The following is a 16,260-nucleotide window of genomic DNA, read 5'->3' as shown; positions in this document are numbered from 1 at the left end:
GCATCAAAACAGATGTTGTGGCACCCCCATTTCCTTTAACGCAATCCATAGCTACAAAGACACTTGTTATTAGCATATTTGAGTTATATATATCTATATCTGGCATGTAATTGCTGACATAGTACTATGTTCTGAACTGTTTAATATGTCATGTTTAATACTTATGCTTTGTTCATACAACAGCTCTCTTTCAAATTTCTACAATTCCTAGTCTTATTATATTGAATATTAAATGTATCACCCTACTGACTGTATTGACTTACATTCTATAATCTGCTTTGAGTTTCAGTGAGAAGGGTGAAATATAAATAATGTAAATAAATAAGTGTATGTATATAGGTTATGTGTTGATTAATATACAGAAAGCGCAATCCTAAGCAAAATTACTTCAGTCTAAGCCCATTGATTTCAACGGGCTTAGACTGGAGTAACTCTATTTAGGATTGTGCTGTTCAGCTGATTTTTGACTGCTGGCCCCCTCGAGGGCCCTAATCGGGTGGAAAGGCAGGATAAAAGTGTTACAAATAAATATGCTTTCAGAATCTATTGTCAGCGTAGTCTTAAAACCATCCTCCATTTGACTGTAGTTCAGTCAAGAACACAATTGAAGTCACTAGGATTTGAAATTGCTTCCTTTTGCTTTTCCTTCTGCCACCGACTAGAGTTTACTGAAATCGTTTTGGGATTATTCCTGTTACACCAATGTCACCTTAACGTAGAAGGATGATGGAGGACTCAACCAAGGCCTTAAGTCTGCACAGAATTCTCATTCCAGCAGAGAATATGCTTCCAAATAAGTACACCAAGAAGAAAGCATGACGGAGCAACTGCAGCACAGCACATACTTCAATGGAACAGAACACAGCCCCCTGAAATGCTGATTGGTATTCTTGAACAGTTGCCCTCATTCTCTAGACTGCAGGGGCTGTTCTACAGCAGGCTTCTTTCCCTGCTGCTGTCAATCAGGACGGGAGTTTGATCCTGGGCAGCAGAAGGTACCTGGGGCACAGAAGAAAAGAGTGCCAGCCAGAAAATCATTTATACCTGGAGAGCGGAAATGTTGGGAGGGATGAGTTAGGGAGGGGACAGAGAAAGTGAGCGTATTGATCTCTAAGATGGAGCCAGTCGTGCCCTGAAGGGCTGCAATAACCTTGCCCTCTAGTACTGTGGAGATTGGTAAAAGGGAATTCAGTAGGTAGGTTGCCTGGCCATGCGGGCTTCGCTCAGTGCTTAAGCCTCAGGCAAGAAGCAAAATATGTTCTCATTTGCAAGAGAGAGAGAGAGCATGCAGTCTAGGCGAGACCAGAATTTAATATTTAGAATTACAAGTTCGACTTTCAGTGCAAATTTGTGTTGGCCATTACTGTACCTTGGTCTATTTGTGTTGGTCATTGCACTGTACCATCATCTGTATCTTGAGATGTTTTAGCAAGTTTTGGCATATACATGTAGCCTGCCATTCAGGCCTTATGTTTTAAACTTGTTTTTAATCTGCATTTGTGCATATTCATAATAAATATTTTCTAATATATTTTTTGGTTGTTACTTAACCCCTCTATTTTGTTCCCCTGCTTGTTTGGGTTGAGTTTGTGGGAACTTTCCCCCACATCCCCTTTTTCTTCTTCGTTGCGACTTTCAGCGCAACTCATGTCCAGCCCAATTGCAGCCCAATATCAAACATTCAGGCAAGAGAAATGGTACGTTACGGTTCTGATTGCACTACCTGGGCGCTGCGTTCCAGCACTGGCCGCAGGAACTGCTGTGGTTTCCAAGTGGCTGGAACATCTCCTTCCCCAATTTATTTTCAAACATTACCACCATCACCCCCAACAAGAGCTAATGCTTATACTACACCATAACTAACAGAAGAAAAATCTTGTGGGTGTAATATAGTCCTACACCAAAATCAGTGTATTAAAAGTTATCTCGGCAGTAACAAGAGGTAGAGGGAACTGCAATACTAGAACTCAACTTAATTACAACGCAGTATTTTTTTGCTTGTAATGTGATCTCTCCCTGCTGCTATCACACAACAGATGTCCTAGGATGAACAGAGGGGAGGTGGTGGGGGTGGGGGGGGGGAGAAGAATGAACAGATCTTATTTAGGGGGAAGAATAGCATTCTGGAAGACAGAAAAAGGTCTTTACTGAAGGGGTCTGCTCCCCTTTAACTGGACAGGAACTTCACCTGGTGTTCACGTAGAGACAGCCCTGTCGCTGAGTTCCCAGAGTTTCTAGAAATGTATTTTAACATTCCTAGATGAGGCAGCTGCAGCCTATCAGAGCACATAACTCTACAACTCTCACCCGTGATTTTGTAATCTCAGAAAACCAACAGCACGCAGCTTCTCTTGAAAAAAGTATTCAGAACATACAGCCAGTACAGAACACGCTTGCTTACCTACAGTCACAGGAGGAGTGGCAAGAATATATGAAGCCTATTTCAATGTTACTCGACTGGCTCCCTTTTAGTGTCCAACTGCGAATCAAGGTACCAGTGTCAACGTGAACACCTGAACGCATGAAGTTGCCTCATACTGAATCAGACCCTTGGTCCATCGAGGTCAGTATTGTCTACTCAGACTCGAAGCAGTTCTCCAGGGCCCAAGGCAGATGTCTTCCACGTCACCTGATACCTGATCTTTTTAAGTGGAAGAGCTGGAGATTGAAGCAGAGACCGTGCCACTGAGCCGCCGCCCCTCCGAGCACTGTTGATACAGCCATTCCCTCCATCCATTAAGATTTCTGGAGGGGCCCTTCTCCACCCTTTCATTCTACAGTACAGAGCAACATCTTCTCCCAAGCAGCCCCTGTCTTTAAAAATCCTCCTGTAGAAGGCACACTTCGGCCTTATTCATTCTTCCACTGGCAGTGAAAAAAGATTCATTTTCAAGAGAGAGACTGATGATTTAACATTCAGTAGCATGGATTGTTTTAAGAGCGAGTTTGATGTAGTGGTTAAGAGCACGGGGCTCTAATCTGGAGAGCCAGGTTTGATTCCCCGCTCCTCCGCTTGAAGCCAGCTGGGTGACCTTGGGTCAGTCGCAGCTCTCTCAGAGCTCTCTCAGCCCTACCCTCCTCACAGGGTGTTTTGTTGTGGGGATAATAATGGCATACTTCGTAAACCGCTCTGAGTGGGCATTAAGTTGTCCTGAAGGGTGGTATATAAATCAAATGTTATTATGTTATTAAGGATTTCTAATTAGTTTAAGTTGTTTTATATTTTACAAGTTCAGATTTCTGGTTATTCCTTTGATTGTGCTAATCTACACCAAAACAGAACTGGAAATTCTAGAAAGAATAAAGATGAGTACAGACAAACATTACTGCCACATAAAGTCTATTCTTATCTCTTATTTGACTGTATTCTAAGAGAATCAGCTTGACATACATCGCATGAAGAACTTAAAATACACATCAGGAGATTTTGGGAGCTCAAAACTAAAAAAAAAAGTAACCTGCAAAATATACTGGGTGAGGTCAACGGCCTCCTTCTTCTCATGAAGCAGGAGAGTTTCTTTATCTTCCACTGTGATGATGTTTACTTCGCCACGCCGCTCCTCTCTTAAGCCCAAGGGACGTTTTCTGACACACACCCGGATCTTGTCTGTCTCGGTCCACGGCGTTTCTTTCTCAGAGGTACTGGGCCTGCAAAATAAGGTTTCAGATGCCCGGGCACATGGCGATGCACCATGCAACATATTAAAGCATGCAAATGAAATGCATGCATAACATATCTCCTAAGACTTGGGGTCACTGACTGTAGAATTTAATCCTCCCTCTTCTACCCCATCCCCAAAGACAAGGGAAATAATTACACTGCCACCCATTTTCAAATGTAAAGGAAGATAGATAGATAGACAGACAGACAGACAGACAGACAGACAGACAGACAGAAAGATAGATAGACACACACACATAAACTGTGAAATATGATTTTAAACTTGGTTATAATCTGCCCTGAGCCTGGTGATGTGGGGAGGGTGGAATATAAATTGAACATAAATAAATAAACAATTAAGTAAATAAATAAATAAATAAATGAACTGGTATTACCTGACACAAGAATGTGGCACGCCGTAATTATAACCAGAAATATGAGCTACTCTTTGTACAATGGGGGCTTTGGTGTCCCCCAACAGAGGGGCAATTTCATTAGATACAGTCATAGTGGGCAAGTCTAGCTTGTATTCTGTCCAAGCGGTAGGTGTGTTCATAATGTCTTTTGGGGGTCTTTTGTACTCCGAGTCATGCCCTAGCACTGTGGCTAAGTCATCCTTATCTTTCTTCACAAAGCAATTCGAGAGTCTACACAATCCGGTTTCAGCATCTTTCCCTTCATGTTTTTTGTCTGAGATGGAATCAAACTGCAGTTGCCTACGAGGACCAGGTCTGGCAACTTGAGGTTGGAGGTAGACAGCACCCATTCGAAAGTGTGGCTTGGTTTTTTCGGCTTCTTCTTCTTCCGCCTGCAAGATTTTGATTATTTTAATGAGCTGGAAGAGGTGCTTGCGGTCCTTCATGTTATGCACCCCCAACTTGGCATAATCTTTCATGGAGACCTTGGCAAGTTCATCTATCTTCTGGAAGCCAAGAGCAGTAAAATTAGGATAATATTTGTCAAGTTCTGCCTCGCAAAGGCATTCATAGAGACATGAGGCCATCTTCAATCAGTCAGGCTAAAATAAAAACACAACACAAAAGGTTTCCGTATGGAAGGAATTGCCAACAACAGAAACAACCATGCACTGCAGCCACAAACTTTCCATTTCATGCCACCAGTCTGACAAGTGCCTCAGTATAATGGGGTGGTGGTGGTGGTCATGCAACAGTACTTGGGGGACTACGGGAGCCATCCTAAGCAGGTCTACTCAGAATGAAGTCCCATGTTAGTCAATGGGTCTTACTCCTATGCAAGTATCTTTAGGACCGCAGCCAATCTCGTATAAACCTCACTACTTTGCAATTATTTATTTATTCCTTTGGAATACAAGGTCAACAGTGCTAAAGACCACTGACCTAAAATCCCAGTTTGGTTGGTTTGATCTGTCAATATAATTTTAGTACAAAGTAAAAGTAAAAACACGAAAGAGCGCTTAGTATTTATATAGCACTTTTCTCATTTCCTCAAATGGCTTAGACTCTTTCAGCATGCAACCAGTTAGGAATACAAGCTTCCACTGGTTCAGAGAGGAAACTGACTAAAGGTTTAATCATAAATTCAGTAATCTACCCAAGAGTTGACAAGTTATAAAGCGGCTTCCTGTTCCCCAAACCGCCTTTTTCTCAAGAATCTGGGGATTTGAGAAGAAACTATGAATTACAAGAGTGCCTTAATAAACAATACTCCACAGCACTAATAGTGTGAATGAGTTACGCTTATCCCTTGGACGCCAATATTATCTTTAAAATCATGGCTACAGAGCCCCAGCTGAATGGAACCCTGTAGCAGCTTCAACATCAGCTGCCTCAACAGCCACCAGTTAAAAAGCTAAAAGGCCTGACCCCTAAATTTTATAAAAAATAAAAATGGCTTTCCTGTCTGCAGTCAATGACTAGAGGTCTATGCATTTCCTTCAGAAGTCCACCCCCTTCCAAAGCTCTTTGAGGAGCTGAAGTGTGTAAATTGAATCCATTAATCAATCAACCAATTAGAGAAAAGTCAGACAATTAATCAGGGCAGGGGGAAGCTGACACAATACAATTAACGCACACAGAGAAGTTTGTTCTAGGACATACATTCACTTACTTGCATCCGCTGCCTTCTCACACTTGCACGCCTATCAAACTAATGTTTCGTGCTGCACCAACACGGAGTACCAAGCTACAGAAAGCAACGTGCCTAAATTTAGACGTGCCTCTTCCTGGCCAACCATGTGTCCCAAATGCCCCCTAGGGTTAATTATCAAAAGGCTAAGCAAGGGAAAGGATGCACTGCAAAGGTAAAGAAAGAAGGTGCTTGCAAGTATTACTAGAGACAAGGCGCTGCTCCAGTCTTAAGAACTCTCCTTGGACGGCTGTAATCAAATGCATTCATTCCAAAACAGAAGTATGCGAGGGGCAACGTATCCATTTTTTCCAAGTCTGCATTTCCTTTTGTATTATGTGCAATGCGTGAGAGCACAATTCGCAAGCGCATATGTGACATGCTTCAGATTTATTTGAACTCACTGACACTTCCCTCTCAGGGTTTCGTTAAAGACAGCGCATGTTCCATTGTCAGAAAATAATTTGACAACTAACAAATCCCTGAACTTACAGCCGATTCATTTCCACTAGGGATCTTGTATTTTTCCTAGAGAGGAAATAAATAAATACATGGTTCAGACAGTCTTTCCTGGCAGATTACAAGGTCGGCAGCCTGGTGCTGCTTGAGAAAACAGACCTGCTGGGAAAAAACACAAGAGATCTTTAGCTGAATCCACTGAAAACTACGCTGTTCCATGGCAGCTTAACAACAAAACTTTGGTCTAATCACTGAACACTTGTGATATCAGAGGAACTAAAAAGTACTCAGATTTAAGGGATAAGGAAAGGAGTTTTTCTTTTTAAAAGGAGAAAAAAATGTCCACGCAGCAGAAGCTACTAGAGGCTCAGTAATGTAATGAACCTTCAAGGAAGAATCACTTGCTAAATAGTTTTGGGTTTTTTTCTGAATGAAGCAAACTGTTAGTACGGTTTTTAGTTTGAATTTTAGAAAGGAAGTCTAGGAGAAGAGGGGGAATTCACCAGACCCTGCAAAATAGCAACTCAGCACAATGCAGTGTTAAGATTTAGGGCTGCAAAACTGCAATCCTATGCAAACTTACCTGGGAGTAAGCTCCACTAAACAAAACAGTACTTACTTATATGAGTATATGTGCAGAGGCTTGGACTTCTCTGACGTTGATTTTACTTAATCTTTTTCATGGTCTTTGTAGCCCATGAAGTGGCCACATGAGCAAACCACCTACTCTCTAGAAGTGCGGTGATTTACTTTGAACGATGCAGCAATGTATGTTTTAGTGTTCCTCTAAGCAGAAAAGTCAGCCATGGATTGCTATTCTCGCCATACAGAAATGAAGCTCTCCTAGACTAATAAGTGGTATCTGGATGAGAGTGCTAGCCTTCCATCACACATAATAATGCAGGTCAGCATAATGCCCCTGCACGAATGCAAGAAACTCAAAAGCTCATCTGAACACCTTTTACAAAAGTTTGCAGTGTATGATTTGTCTGTCACCCAGAGCTCTTAGACAGCCTCCATTCTAGACGATTTACGTTATTAAATGTGCATGTATTTGAAATGTGCAAGAATGGGGCAGTGACTTCTCCCAGCTGTCCTTCCTCCTTTCTGTAGCTGTTCACTCATGCTCAATGGCTTGGGGTCCTCAGAAGGTCCCATAATCCCATATGTTTCTGCGGGGGGGGAGGGGTCACAGAAAGCTGCCATGGGCAAAATTCACCACCCAAAGTGCTTTCCTTCTGGTGCAACCACATCCCACTCTCTGCCCACTACTCCAAAAGGCTCTCAAAATACTCTGCAGTCCCACGGATTCCCTGTCTGTTAAGGAGAAATTATCACACGCAAAGTAGTGATTTTTTTAAAAAGTAAACAAATTGCTTTTCTTCCTGATGACATTGAGGGGGAAAAAAGAGTTGGCTCTCTGGAAGCTAGGAAAACCTACATTCCTGTCTTCAGCGCCATCTGTTGGTGGAAATGAGGGGATGCCAATTTCCCCATCTTGTAAATATTTGTTATTTGATTATGTATCTATGAAGCAATTATAATCACAGACACACAAAGAAGGGAAACAGGATGGAAAGATGATAAATGCTACAAACATTTAATGTTGCGTTTAACAGCAGAAATAGCACCTTCCGGAACCTCCCACGGTCCCTGGAAACTTGTCTATAAAAATAAACGGCACCAGTTGTGCAGATTTGGGGTAGGGCAGGGCGCAGGGAGCCATTTGTTGCTCAGTTTTAGGTTTCAGCCCATGAGAAGCAGCTGTCGCTTCCCCCCTACCCACAGGCAAAAGAACAAAGCAAGGCCATCATCGCTCTCTTTTCCAAAATTAAGCCTTTGCTGTGTTCAAACACCAGGAAATGGCTCTGGCACATTCTACAAAAACCAACTATATTCTGAGTCTGCTAGCAAATCCTGCAGGAAACACTTGCTGCTACTAAGGGTTATAAGTCTTAAGGACATGATAAACCAGTTAGTCTTGAAAGTGCCACTGCTCCTTTTGACATCTTGTCGCTGCCCCAGCCGAACACTCCCCAATTCTTCCTTCCAACCGCTTTTGCTTTCTAAAAATTAACAGTGAAATTCTGAGCAAAGTTACTCCAGTCTAAGCACATTCGCTTAGACTGGAGTAACTCTGCTTAGCATTTCACCGAACAAAGTGTTAAGTCTGTAAGAACTCTGGTATCCTACTTTACGTTAAAGCAAACAGACAAACTAGGCAAAACCCCTGGCAGAACTGCATGTTTAGCTTTAGATGATTCTGCAGGTGGGAGGCACAGCTTGTGCTTAAAGAAAAATTGTTTCAGGTGGGTGGCTGTTTTGGTCTGTAGCAGAAGACCAAGATTCGGGTCCAGTAGCACGTGAAAGACCAACTCGATTTCCAGGACGTGACTCTTCAAAGCTCATACCCTGGAAATCTTGTTGGGTCTTTCAGGCGCTATCGGACCCGAATCTTGCTCTGATAAAAATTGCTCATGTTCCTCAATTAGGTGCTAATTACTAGGAGGTTGTTCAGCAGCTCAGTGAAGTACCCATGAGAGCTTGGAGGCGGTGAGGGAAGGGCGCATGTGTGCATGCCCACACATATAAGAGAAGGAACAGCTGTTCCGAGTGTGAAAGAGACACCTGTGCACTGGCTGGAGTTCCTTGGATTGTGGGATCCTTCTCTCTGGTGAGTGGTACTGGATTTGCTCTCCTTCCCCTTTCCACCTGTGCTCTATTCCTATTTGTGAGCGGGGCATATATTACAACAATGTCATTAAACTCCGTTTCTCTCTCATCCCAAGGTAGCCAAGCCAAGAAGAGCAACTCATTGACCTTCTCACGGACTGGATAAGTGGGGCACCCACAGACACAGGCCTACAAAAATCAAGATCTGAGAAATAAAAAGATATGTTGCCTTAGTATATAGTACTATACACTAAGTATATAGTATATATACTATCTGCTGCTTTAAATATGTGCTACTATGAGCTACCTGTGCTTCATGTGGTCTAATGTCAGCCCTAGAATTGCTTGTGTTCTGTTTCAGCATTTCTTCAACTCTGTATTGGATCCTCGCAAATGCTATGTCTTTGTAAACTTGTGTTTCTTTAACCTATGGCCTTGTTTATGGATATGTCCTTGATGTGGACTGTACTAATCTCGCACTGTGTAATCCGCCTTGAACCTCAGTGAGAAAGGCGGACTATAAATGACATCATCATCATCATCATCATCAGGATGCTGGAAGACTGTCAAGAAGACGCACATGCATCCATATTATACAGAGGTGACAGAAAGCCAACATCAAAATTAAAGGAGATCCAGAAATATACAGAATCAGAAATGCCTTTTTTAAAGCAGGGTTCTAGGCCTGCTGTACATGTGGAGTAAGTATACGCACAGGCATAACTTCCTGTACCTTATCAAGCCATTGCTTTCTTGAGCGCCAACTCAGTGCCTTCCAAAGGCATGCCACCCATCGCTTGACTGCTATGTTCAGCTGTTGGGGGAGGATCTTGTGGTCCAAGAAGTGCAACAACATAGCTTTTCAAGTCTCCACCCAGAGCAGCTCATGTGGATATTTAAAATAATATAGCCAACGGGATGACTATGAACTCATACACTTGGGGAAGAGTATTTCATAATTGAGGCGGTAGCTCACAAGCATATCTCAGCATGCTCACGCTGCATGTGGACACCCACAACTGGGAGAGTACATTCCTGATCTCTGGGAGTAGCAGTATTAAGGGGAAGGATTTCTACCCTGACCCACCTCTTCCAACCTCCTCTACAAGTTACTTGATTAGAGCAGAAGAATCCTAAGTCTTTGTTCAGTCCCGGGGTCCGTTGTTCTGAACTTGTGAATGAACTCAACTTCAGCAATCTCACGGTGTCATCTCCCCTTGAAGTTTCTCTGTTTGAGGACTTTTAGGTCAGCAATGGAATGTCCTGGAGAGATTCTCCCACTGGTTTTTGAGTGCTGTGATTTCTAATGTCAGATTTATGCCTGTTTATCCTTTTGCGTAGGGACTGGCCTGTTTATTCAATGTAGAGAGTATAAGGGCGCTGCTGACACTTGATAGCAAAGATAACACTGGAAGTTTGCCTCCCAATAGGCTTGTGAGATAGCAGTATCACTGGTCCAGCACAGGTTGCAAGTCATGGATGATGCACTGAACTGCTTTGAGCTGGGAGCTGTACGTGACCACCGGTTGTGTTCTGTTGTTGTTTCGTTTGCGCCTGTCTTGCAGGGGGTTATCCCTTGGTATCATTCTGCCTTTCGCGATCTGTTTCCTTACTACATCAGGATGCTTAAGAACCACCTTATACCGGAAACCTACTGATCGGCAAAGATATCTACATGCCTCCAAGTCACCATCCTAAACACACCCAACAAGCCATTGTCTACAGTAAAGATCTGCGTTACAACTCGATCTGTTACCGTCCCTCTGACAGAGATTCTCACCAGCAGGATCTACAACAGACATTTTTGCAACTACAGTATCTACCTGACGTTGTAAGGAAACAGATCCCATCTAATCAAGGTGCACGGCACCGTTACACCCTGATGCCCCCCCCCAGTAACACCCCAACCACCTTTGGCTGCAGTATAAAGGCTCAAGGATCTCCATTCCTCCTCGTGCCTGAAGAAGAGAGCTCGGTCTCTCAAAAGCTTACAGTCTGAAAATTTTGTTGGCCTTTAGGGTACCGCTGGACCCAGATCCAACAATCCAGGACATTTATATTAAGTTAGTTGTTTACTAACTTAACCCCAGTAAATTCAGGGTTTAAATTTCTTATTTCTGCTTAAATCAGAATTCTCTACAGTCAGCAGCAAATGATAATACAGTAAAAGGGAAAGTATTACCCACTTTGTGGCTTATTCTCCCAGAGCTACTGTGACTAAAAGCTGGAAAATTAACAGTGATCTCTGTCCTTACTAATTCTTAATTTTCACAAGTTTGATGAATTTTCTGATCAATCACTCACATCCATTTTTAATCTGGTGTCCTCAGAGGAAAAACCTTGGCACCACAACTGATCTAGGACCACTCCTTCCAATAACAGCTGCCATGGGGACTGGAAACCTCTGATCTTCCAGGCACATAAATAAAAATAAGCTATGACTTCGATTGGGCTGGTGATTATTTAAAAATTGTGTCCAATTTTCTCCTGCATGAAAAGCCTGCAAAAGACTGAAGGCTTATTTGGCACGACACAGTTATGTCTTCGATCCCTGCTTTTCACTTGCTTTGTTAGTGGTTTTGGTTGCATAGCAACCTGCATCTTTCTTTCAAGTTTTACAAAGGACAAGAAGGGGGGGGAAACAGTTCTAGTTCTCCAAGAGTTTCATATTCCAGCTCAGAGGAGGAAATTCCAAAACCCTAAGAGGGCATCTGAGCACTGAAGACCAGGGCAAAAAAACCCCATTTGCCTTCTCTGCAATTTCCTTGTCCTGCTTGAGCAAATCTTTCACTCCTTTTGTCTAAGAACCCAAAAGCCTTCCTGGCTGGATTCCTGCTTCTCAAGTGTTTAACAAGCTCGTGTGCTCTTTAAAAAAACTTTCATAATTTATTTTGCTGGGTATATTTTTATCCCGAGCCAAATTCCAGCATATTTTGAGATTAAGGAAAGCGTCACAAGTTCTGTTCCTTTATAATAATTTTCAGTTTGGAGGCACAAAAGCAGTATTTGGGACCCAAGATACCGGACAACTAACAAACATTCAAACAGTTTAAAGAAAAAACATCTAAAATTAATAATGTCTAAATACTGTTGCATCTGGGATATTCTTGCATCCCAAGACCATCTCTCTGTGGTGAGGTAAATGGTCACCAAGTTATCGAGAGAGACTCTCTCTCTCTCCACATCTCTTTTAAAACGCTTCCCTGGACCAGGTGAAAACACCCATGTGACAACATCTTAAAAGGACAAAGTTGTAAAGCTACTTGTCTATGCATTCTCCGCCCCCAAAAAGGGCCACTGGAGTGGAAATTCACCCCCAACGTCAGTAATAGTAGAGCTACTGAAGCAGGAAAATAGTAAAGAGGCCAGTAGCACCTTTAAGACTAACCAACTTTATTGTAGCATAAGCTTTCGAGAACCACAGCTCTCTTTGTCAGATGGCAAAGAGAGCTGTGGCTCTCGAAAGCTTATACTACAATAAAGTTGGTTAGTCTTAAAGGTGCTACTGGACTCTTTACTATTTTGCTACTACAGACTAACACGGCTAACTCCTCTGGATCTATGAAGCAGGAAAGCAGGCATCTTTATGTGTTGCTGTGTGTTATATGCTGTAGGCTAAAAAGAATCGCTCAGTATGCTTGTACATAGGGTTTGCAGAAGGTTAGGGGCTAAAGTCAAGGTGCAACACTCACTGCATCTTTCCAGGTTCGGCTGTGAATAAAGGAGGCACTCAGTGTTCAGACTATACACTAGGGGCATGCCCTGGCAAATTCCTTCAGGGCATAGCAAAGAATCCAAAAGGATTGGAGTGACAGGTCTATCCCAAACCGTAGCGCCGAATTAGGATCTCCTCAAGCTTTGCTATGGAATACCGGTGAGCTGAAAAGAGCATGGCATCACTTCAAAGCATCTTCTCTCTCTGCAGCCAGTGTGATGAAGCGGTTGGCAGCAAGTAAAGCAGTTATTGCGCTGGGTTGGAAGGATAAACGTAAATGGACTGTAGAAATCTGGCACAACTATCTGTTTGAATTCATACAGTCGGATATCGTCGAGAGGATGCGCCAGAAAACTACATGGCAAGAAACGAACGAAGAAATAAGGAGTAGATGGAAGACCTACCTAGAGTGGATATCAACGGAAGGAAGAAAAGACATTCGGTGGAAGATTCAGACTCTGTGCCCGTGGCTGGGGATAAAAGACTAGAGACTATAAGGGGAAGGGGAGGGGGTAGGGGGGAGGAAGGGGGGGGAAGGTAATGTGAAATGATATACGAACAATGTAAGTTGCATATGCAACAGATTCTAAAAACCCGAATAAAAAGATATTTTTTTAAAAAAGTGGTTGGAGTGCCAAACTATGATTTGGGGGAACCAGGTTCAAACCCCCACTCTGTCATTAAAGCTTGCTGGATGACTTTGGATCCAGCACTTTCTCAGCCTAACCTACCTCACAGGGTTGTTGAGAGGATAATGATGTGAGCTACTTTGGGGCTCAGCTGGAGAGAAAGGCATGTTACAAGCGAAACAAATAAACCAACCCAACAAGGCGCAGGTAAGAAGGGGGCCCAAATGCTTCCACACAGAGAACAAGTCCTTTTGGCCGACTGCTAAGTATACTCAAGTGGATGTGCAGAAACAATCTGCTCATATTCATTCAAACAGTGCACCAACGGAGCCAACACCAGACCATGACAGCAAAAGGATGCCACAGAGTTTCATTCACTATACTGTCCATTTTCATTCAAGGGAACGCTGAAGCAGCATCACTGCACCCCGCAACTTTAATGTGAGGAAATCATTCCTTCTTGTCTCTCTGCCCTCCCTCCAAGTGTGCTATACTCTACCACAACAAAGAATCACAGGTGGTTTCTCCATGGGTTAATTGCTCTGTGTCATGCTGTTGGGAAGCAGGGCTTTTTTCTTACTTGCCCACAGCTGCGTGGTGCATTGGTACACCTCCCATCTTCTCTCAAGTCTCTCCCAAGCCCTGCTTTGCTGCAGAGATTTGGAAAAGATCGCAGTACCGCCAGGTTGACTGCCACAAAGGTGGGAACTTCCCGTTTTCTCAACTACATGACAGTCATTTCTCTTGACCCTGTAGCAGCTATTTCCTTCCCCTGCCACCAGGGGGCTTTGGGGGTAATTTTTTTTTTCAATCAGCAAATGAATATTGTTATATCGATAGAATGTTAGAAGAATATGTGTACTAGAATCTCTGAATTCTCAGTTTACAGTTTAAAAAAGTAAGACTTCTTTTCAGGGAAAACCATAAGGGAAAGGCATATCTCCACAACAATACAGGCAAGATTTACTTAGGGGGGAAAAGTTGAAAATTCAGAGAAACAAATATACATTCTATTTAACAATATTTAATTTTTAAAAACTGAAAAGGCCCCTGTGGCCCAGGCTCGGTCACTGTCTAGAGTTGCCAGCTGCAAGTGGCAAACCTCTGGGAGGAATTTGGGGGTGGGGACAGATATGCCAGAGGCTGACTGGCACTCAGTGTCAGTCATAGTGCCAAACTAGGGCAACACTCTATGGTTTAACCATAGAATTTGGAGCAAATCCTAGAGCATCAGAATCACACATGATGATGCCATGTCCTGTTTGGCACCTGAAGTAGTATTATGTACCACCCTCATTTTCCTTCCACTGGCCTGTGAAGCACCTGTGGGGGCCAGTGGAAAAGTCCCTGGATGTCTCCCACTACAGACCTATCCCCCAGCCACAGCCAAGGAACTGGGAACAGGGAAATCATGTGGCAGTTTGTCATGTGGAAGTCCTGTTGCTGCGGTACTGTATCAGCAGCTGCAGCATCAGTGGGAAAAACACAGAAGCCTGTCTCCATGGAGAAACCACCTTGGACCAGAAGGGTGTGAGGTGCCCACCAGTGGTAGGAAAACTGCCAGCAGTTTGCCCCTCCGCCTGCCAATCTCTGGCAATCAGCGGGAGGTGGCAATACGCCTGATGATCACCTGCCACCATCAGGCATCCCCGGCAAACAGCATTCTGGACCAGCTGAATGGACCAAACAGTTCAAAAGGGTAGCCCCACTGCAGTTGCCAACTCCAGGTTGGGGAACTCCTGGAGATTTGGAGTGGAGGGCAGGGTTTGAGGAGGAGAGGATCTTAGTGGAGTATAGAGGTCACCTTCCAAAGCTGCCATTTTCTCCAGGGGAACCAATCTCTGTAGTTTGTAGATCAGTTGCAATACTAAGGCCAACCCTGCTTAGCTTCCAAGGCCTGATGAGATCAGGGTAATCGAGGCCATTCAGATCAGAGAGTAGAATGCCTTGTAGTAATCTAAGTTAGATGCTACTGGGGCATCCACAACACTGACCAGAACTTTCCCTGCCCAGGAAAGGCTGCAGTTGGCAAACCAAAGCTGGGAAAACCTGGTATAGCTGGTTGTCCTGTGGCAATCATTCTCCACTGTAGCATCTTGTCCGCACGGCAAAATCAAGTTGTGAATTACTGCTGTGCATGCGTATTATGTGCCATCCTATGAACGAATGCCCTCCAAACCGTCCTATCATTGACAGCCTTGCTCAGGTCTTGCAAACTGAGGCCGTGGCTTCGTTTATTGAGTCAAGCCATCTCATGTTGGGTCTTCTCATAGTGAAACAATTAAGCAATATCCTGCAATACAGCCACAGTCTTATTTCACCCACCCTTGTTTTAAAAATGGATTTTTCTCCCCAGGTGGGTAGCGGTGTTGGTCTGCAGTGGAACAGCAGGATTTGAGTCCAGTGGCACCTTAGAGACCAACAAGTTTTTCAGAGTGAAAGCTTTTAAGAGTCAGAGCTCCCTTCTTCAGATATCTTGGTACCTGAAGAAGGGAGCTCTAACTCTCAAAAGCTCACATCCTGGAAACCTCGGTCTTCAAGGTGCTGCACTGCAGGACTAAATCTTGCAAGTCTTTAAAGCGTTCTGATTATTTTGTAATTTTTAAAAAACAAATTACGTGTATTCTAATTATTTTAATGAAGCTGCCCCCAAAGTGCGCGCACACGTGCATGGAAGGCGTCTGAATTCACAACGCGTGCAAAGGCACCCCTATTTTCCTCCTGAACCCCAACTTTAAATTCCCAGCGGCCACGAGCTCGTGCAATGGGGAGATGATGTTGCCATGGCAACAGAGCAGCGTTCGCTCCTGGCCCGTGTGTACACGGGGTCCGCCGGGCCCCAGTGTCGCCATGGCAACAACAACGCTCCCTCAACCTCATCGCCTTATCAACAAAGACAAGCATTTTCGCTTCCCTCGTTCTCTTGCTCGCACTTGCGACTTACCCAGGATCCCCGGAGCTACCTTCCCTTAACTCGAGAAAGAAGACCCGACCAGCCCGCTTGAAACGCTCCAGGA

At 43.7% G+C, this 16,260-nt stretch overlaps 1 protein-coding gene across 1 annotated transcript in view; it reads right to left on the bottom strand.

Moving 5' to 3' along the window:
• KIF24 (kinesin family member 24) overlaps positions 1 to 16,226 on the bottom strand; it is a 40,998-nt gene extending 24,772 nt beyond the window's left edge. The window contains exons 1-3 of the mRNA XM_054987075.1: positions 16,188 to 16,226; positions 4,057 to 4,679; positions 3,459 to 3,648 (exon numbers count right to left, since the gene is read on the bottom strand). Of these exons, the coding sequence (XP_054843050.1) occupies positions 3,459 to 3,648; positions 4,057 to 4,664 (798 nt within the window). The 5' untranslated portion in view covers positions 4,665 to 4,679; positions 16,188 to 16,226. The remainder of the gene's footprint in view (positions 1 to 3,458; positions 3,649 to 4,056; positions 4,680 to 16,187) is intronic.
• Between the last annotated feature and the right edge of the window lie 34 nt (positions 16,227 to 16,260).

Source organism: Eublepharis macularius, chromosome 8 (genome assembly GCF_028583425.1).
Source record: "Eublepharis macularius isolate TG4126 chromosome 8, MPM_Emac_v1.0, whole genome shotgun sequence".
In the NCBI taxonomy this organism is placed as follows: Eukaryota; Metazoa; Chordata; class Lepidosauria; order Squamata; family Eublepharidae; genus Eublepharis; species Eublepharis macularius.
The sequence above is the reverse complement of the archived record's forward strand: the minus strand, read 5'-3'. Positions and strand labels throughout refer to the sequence as shown.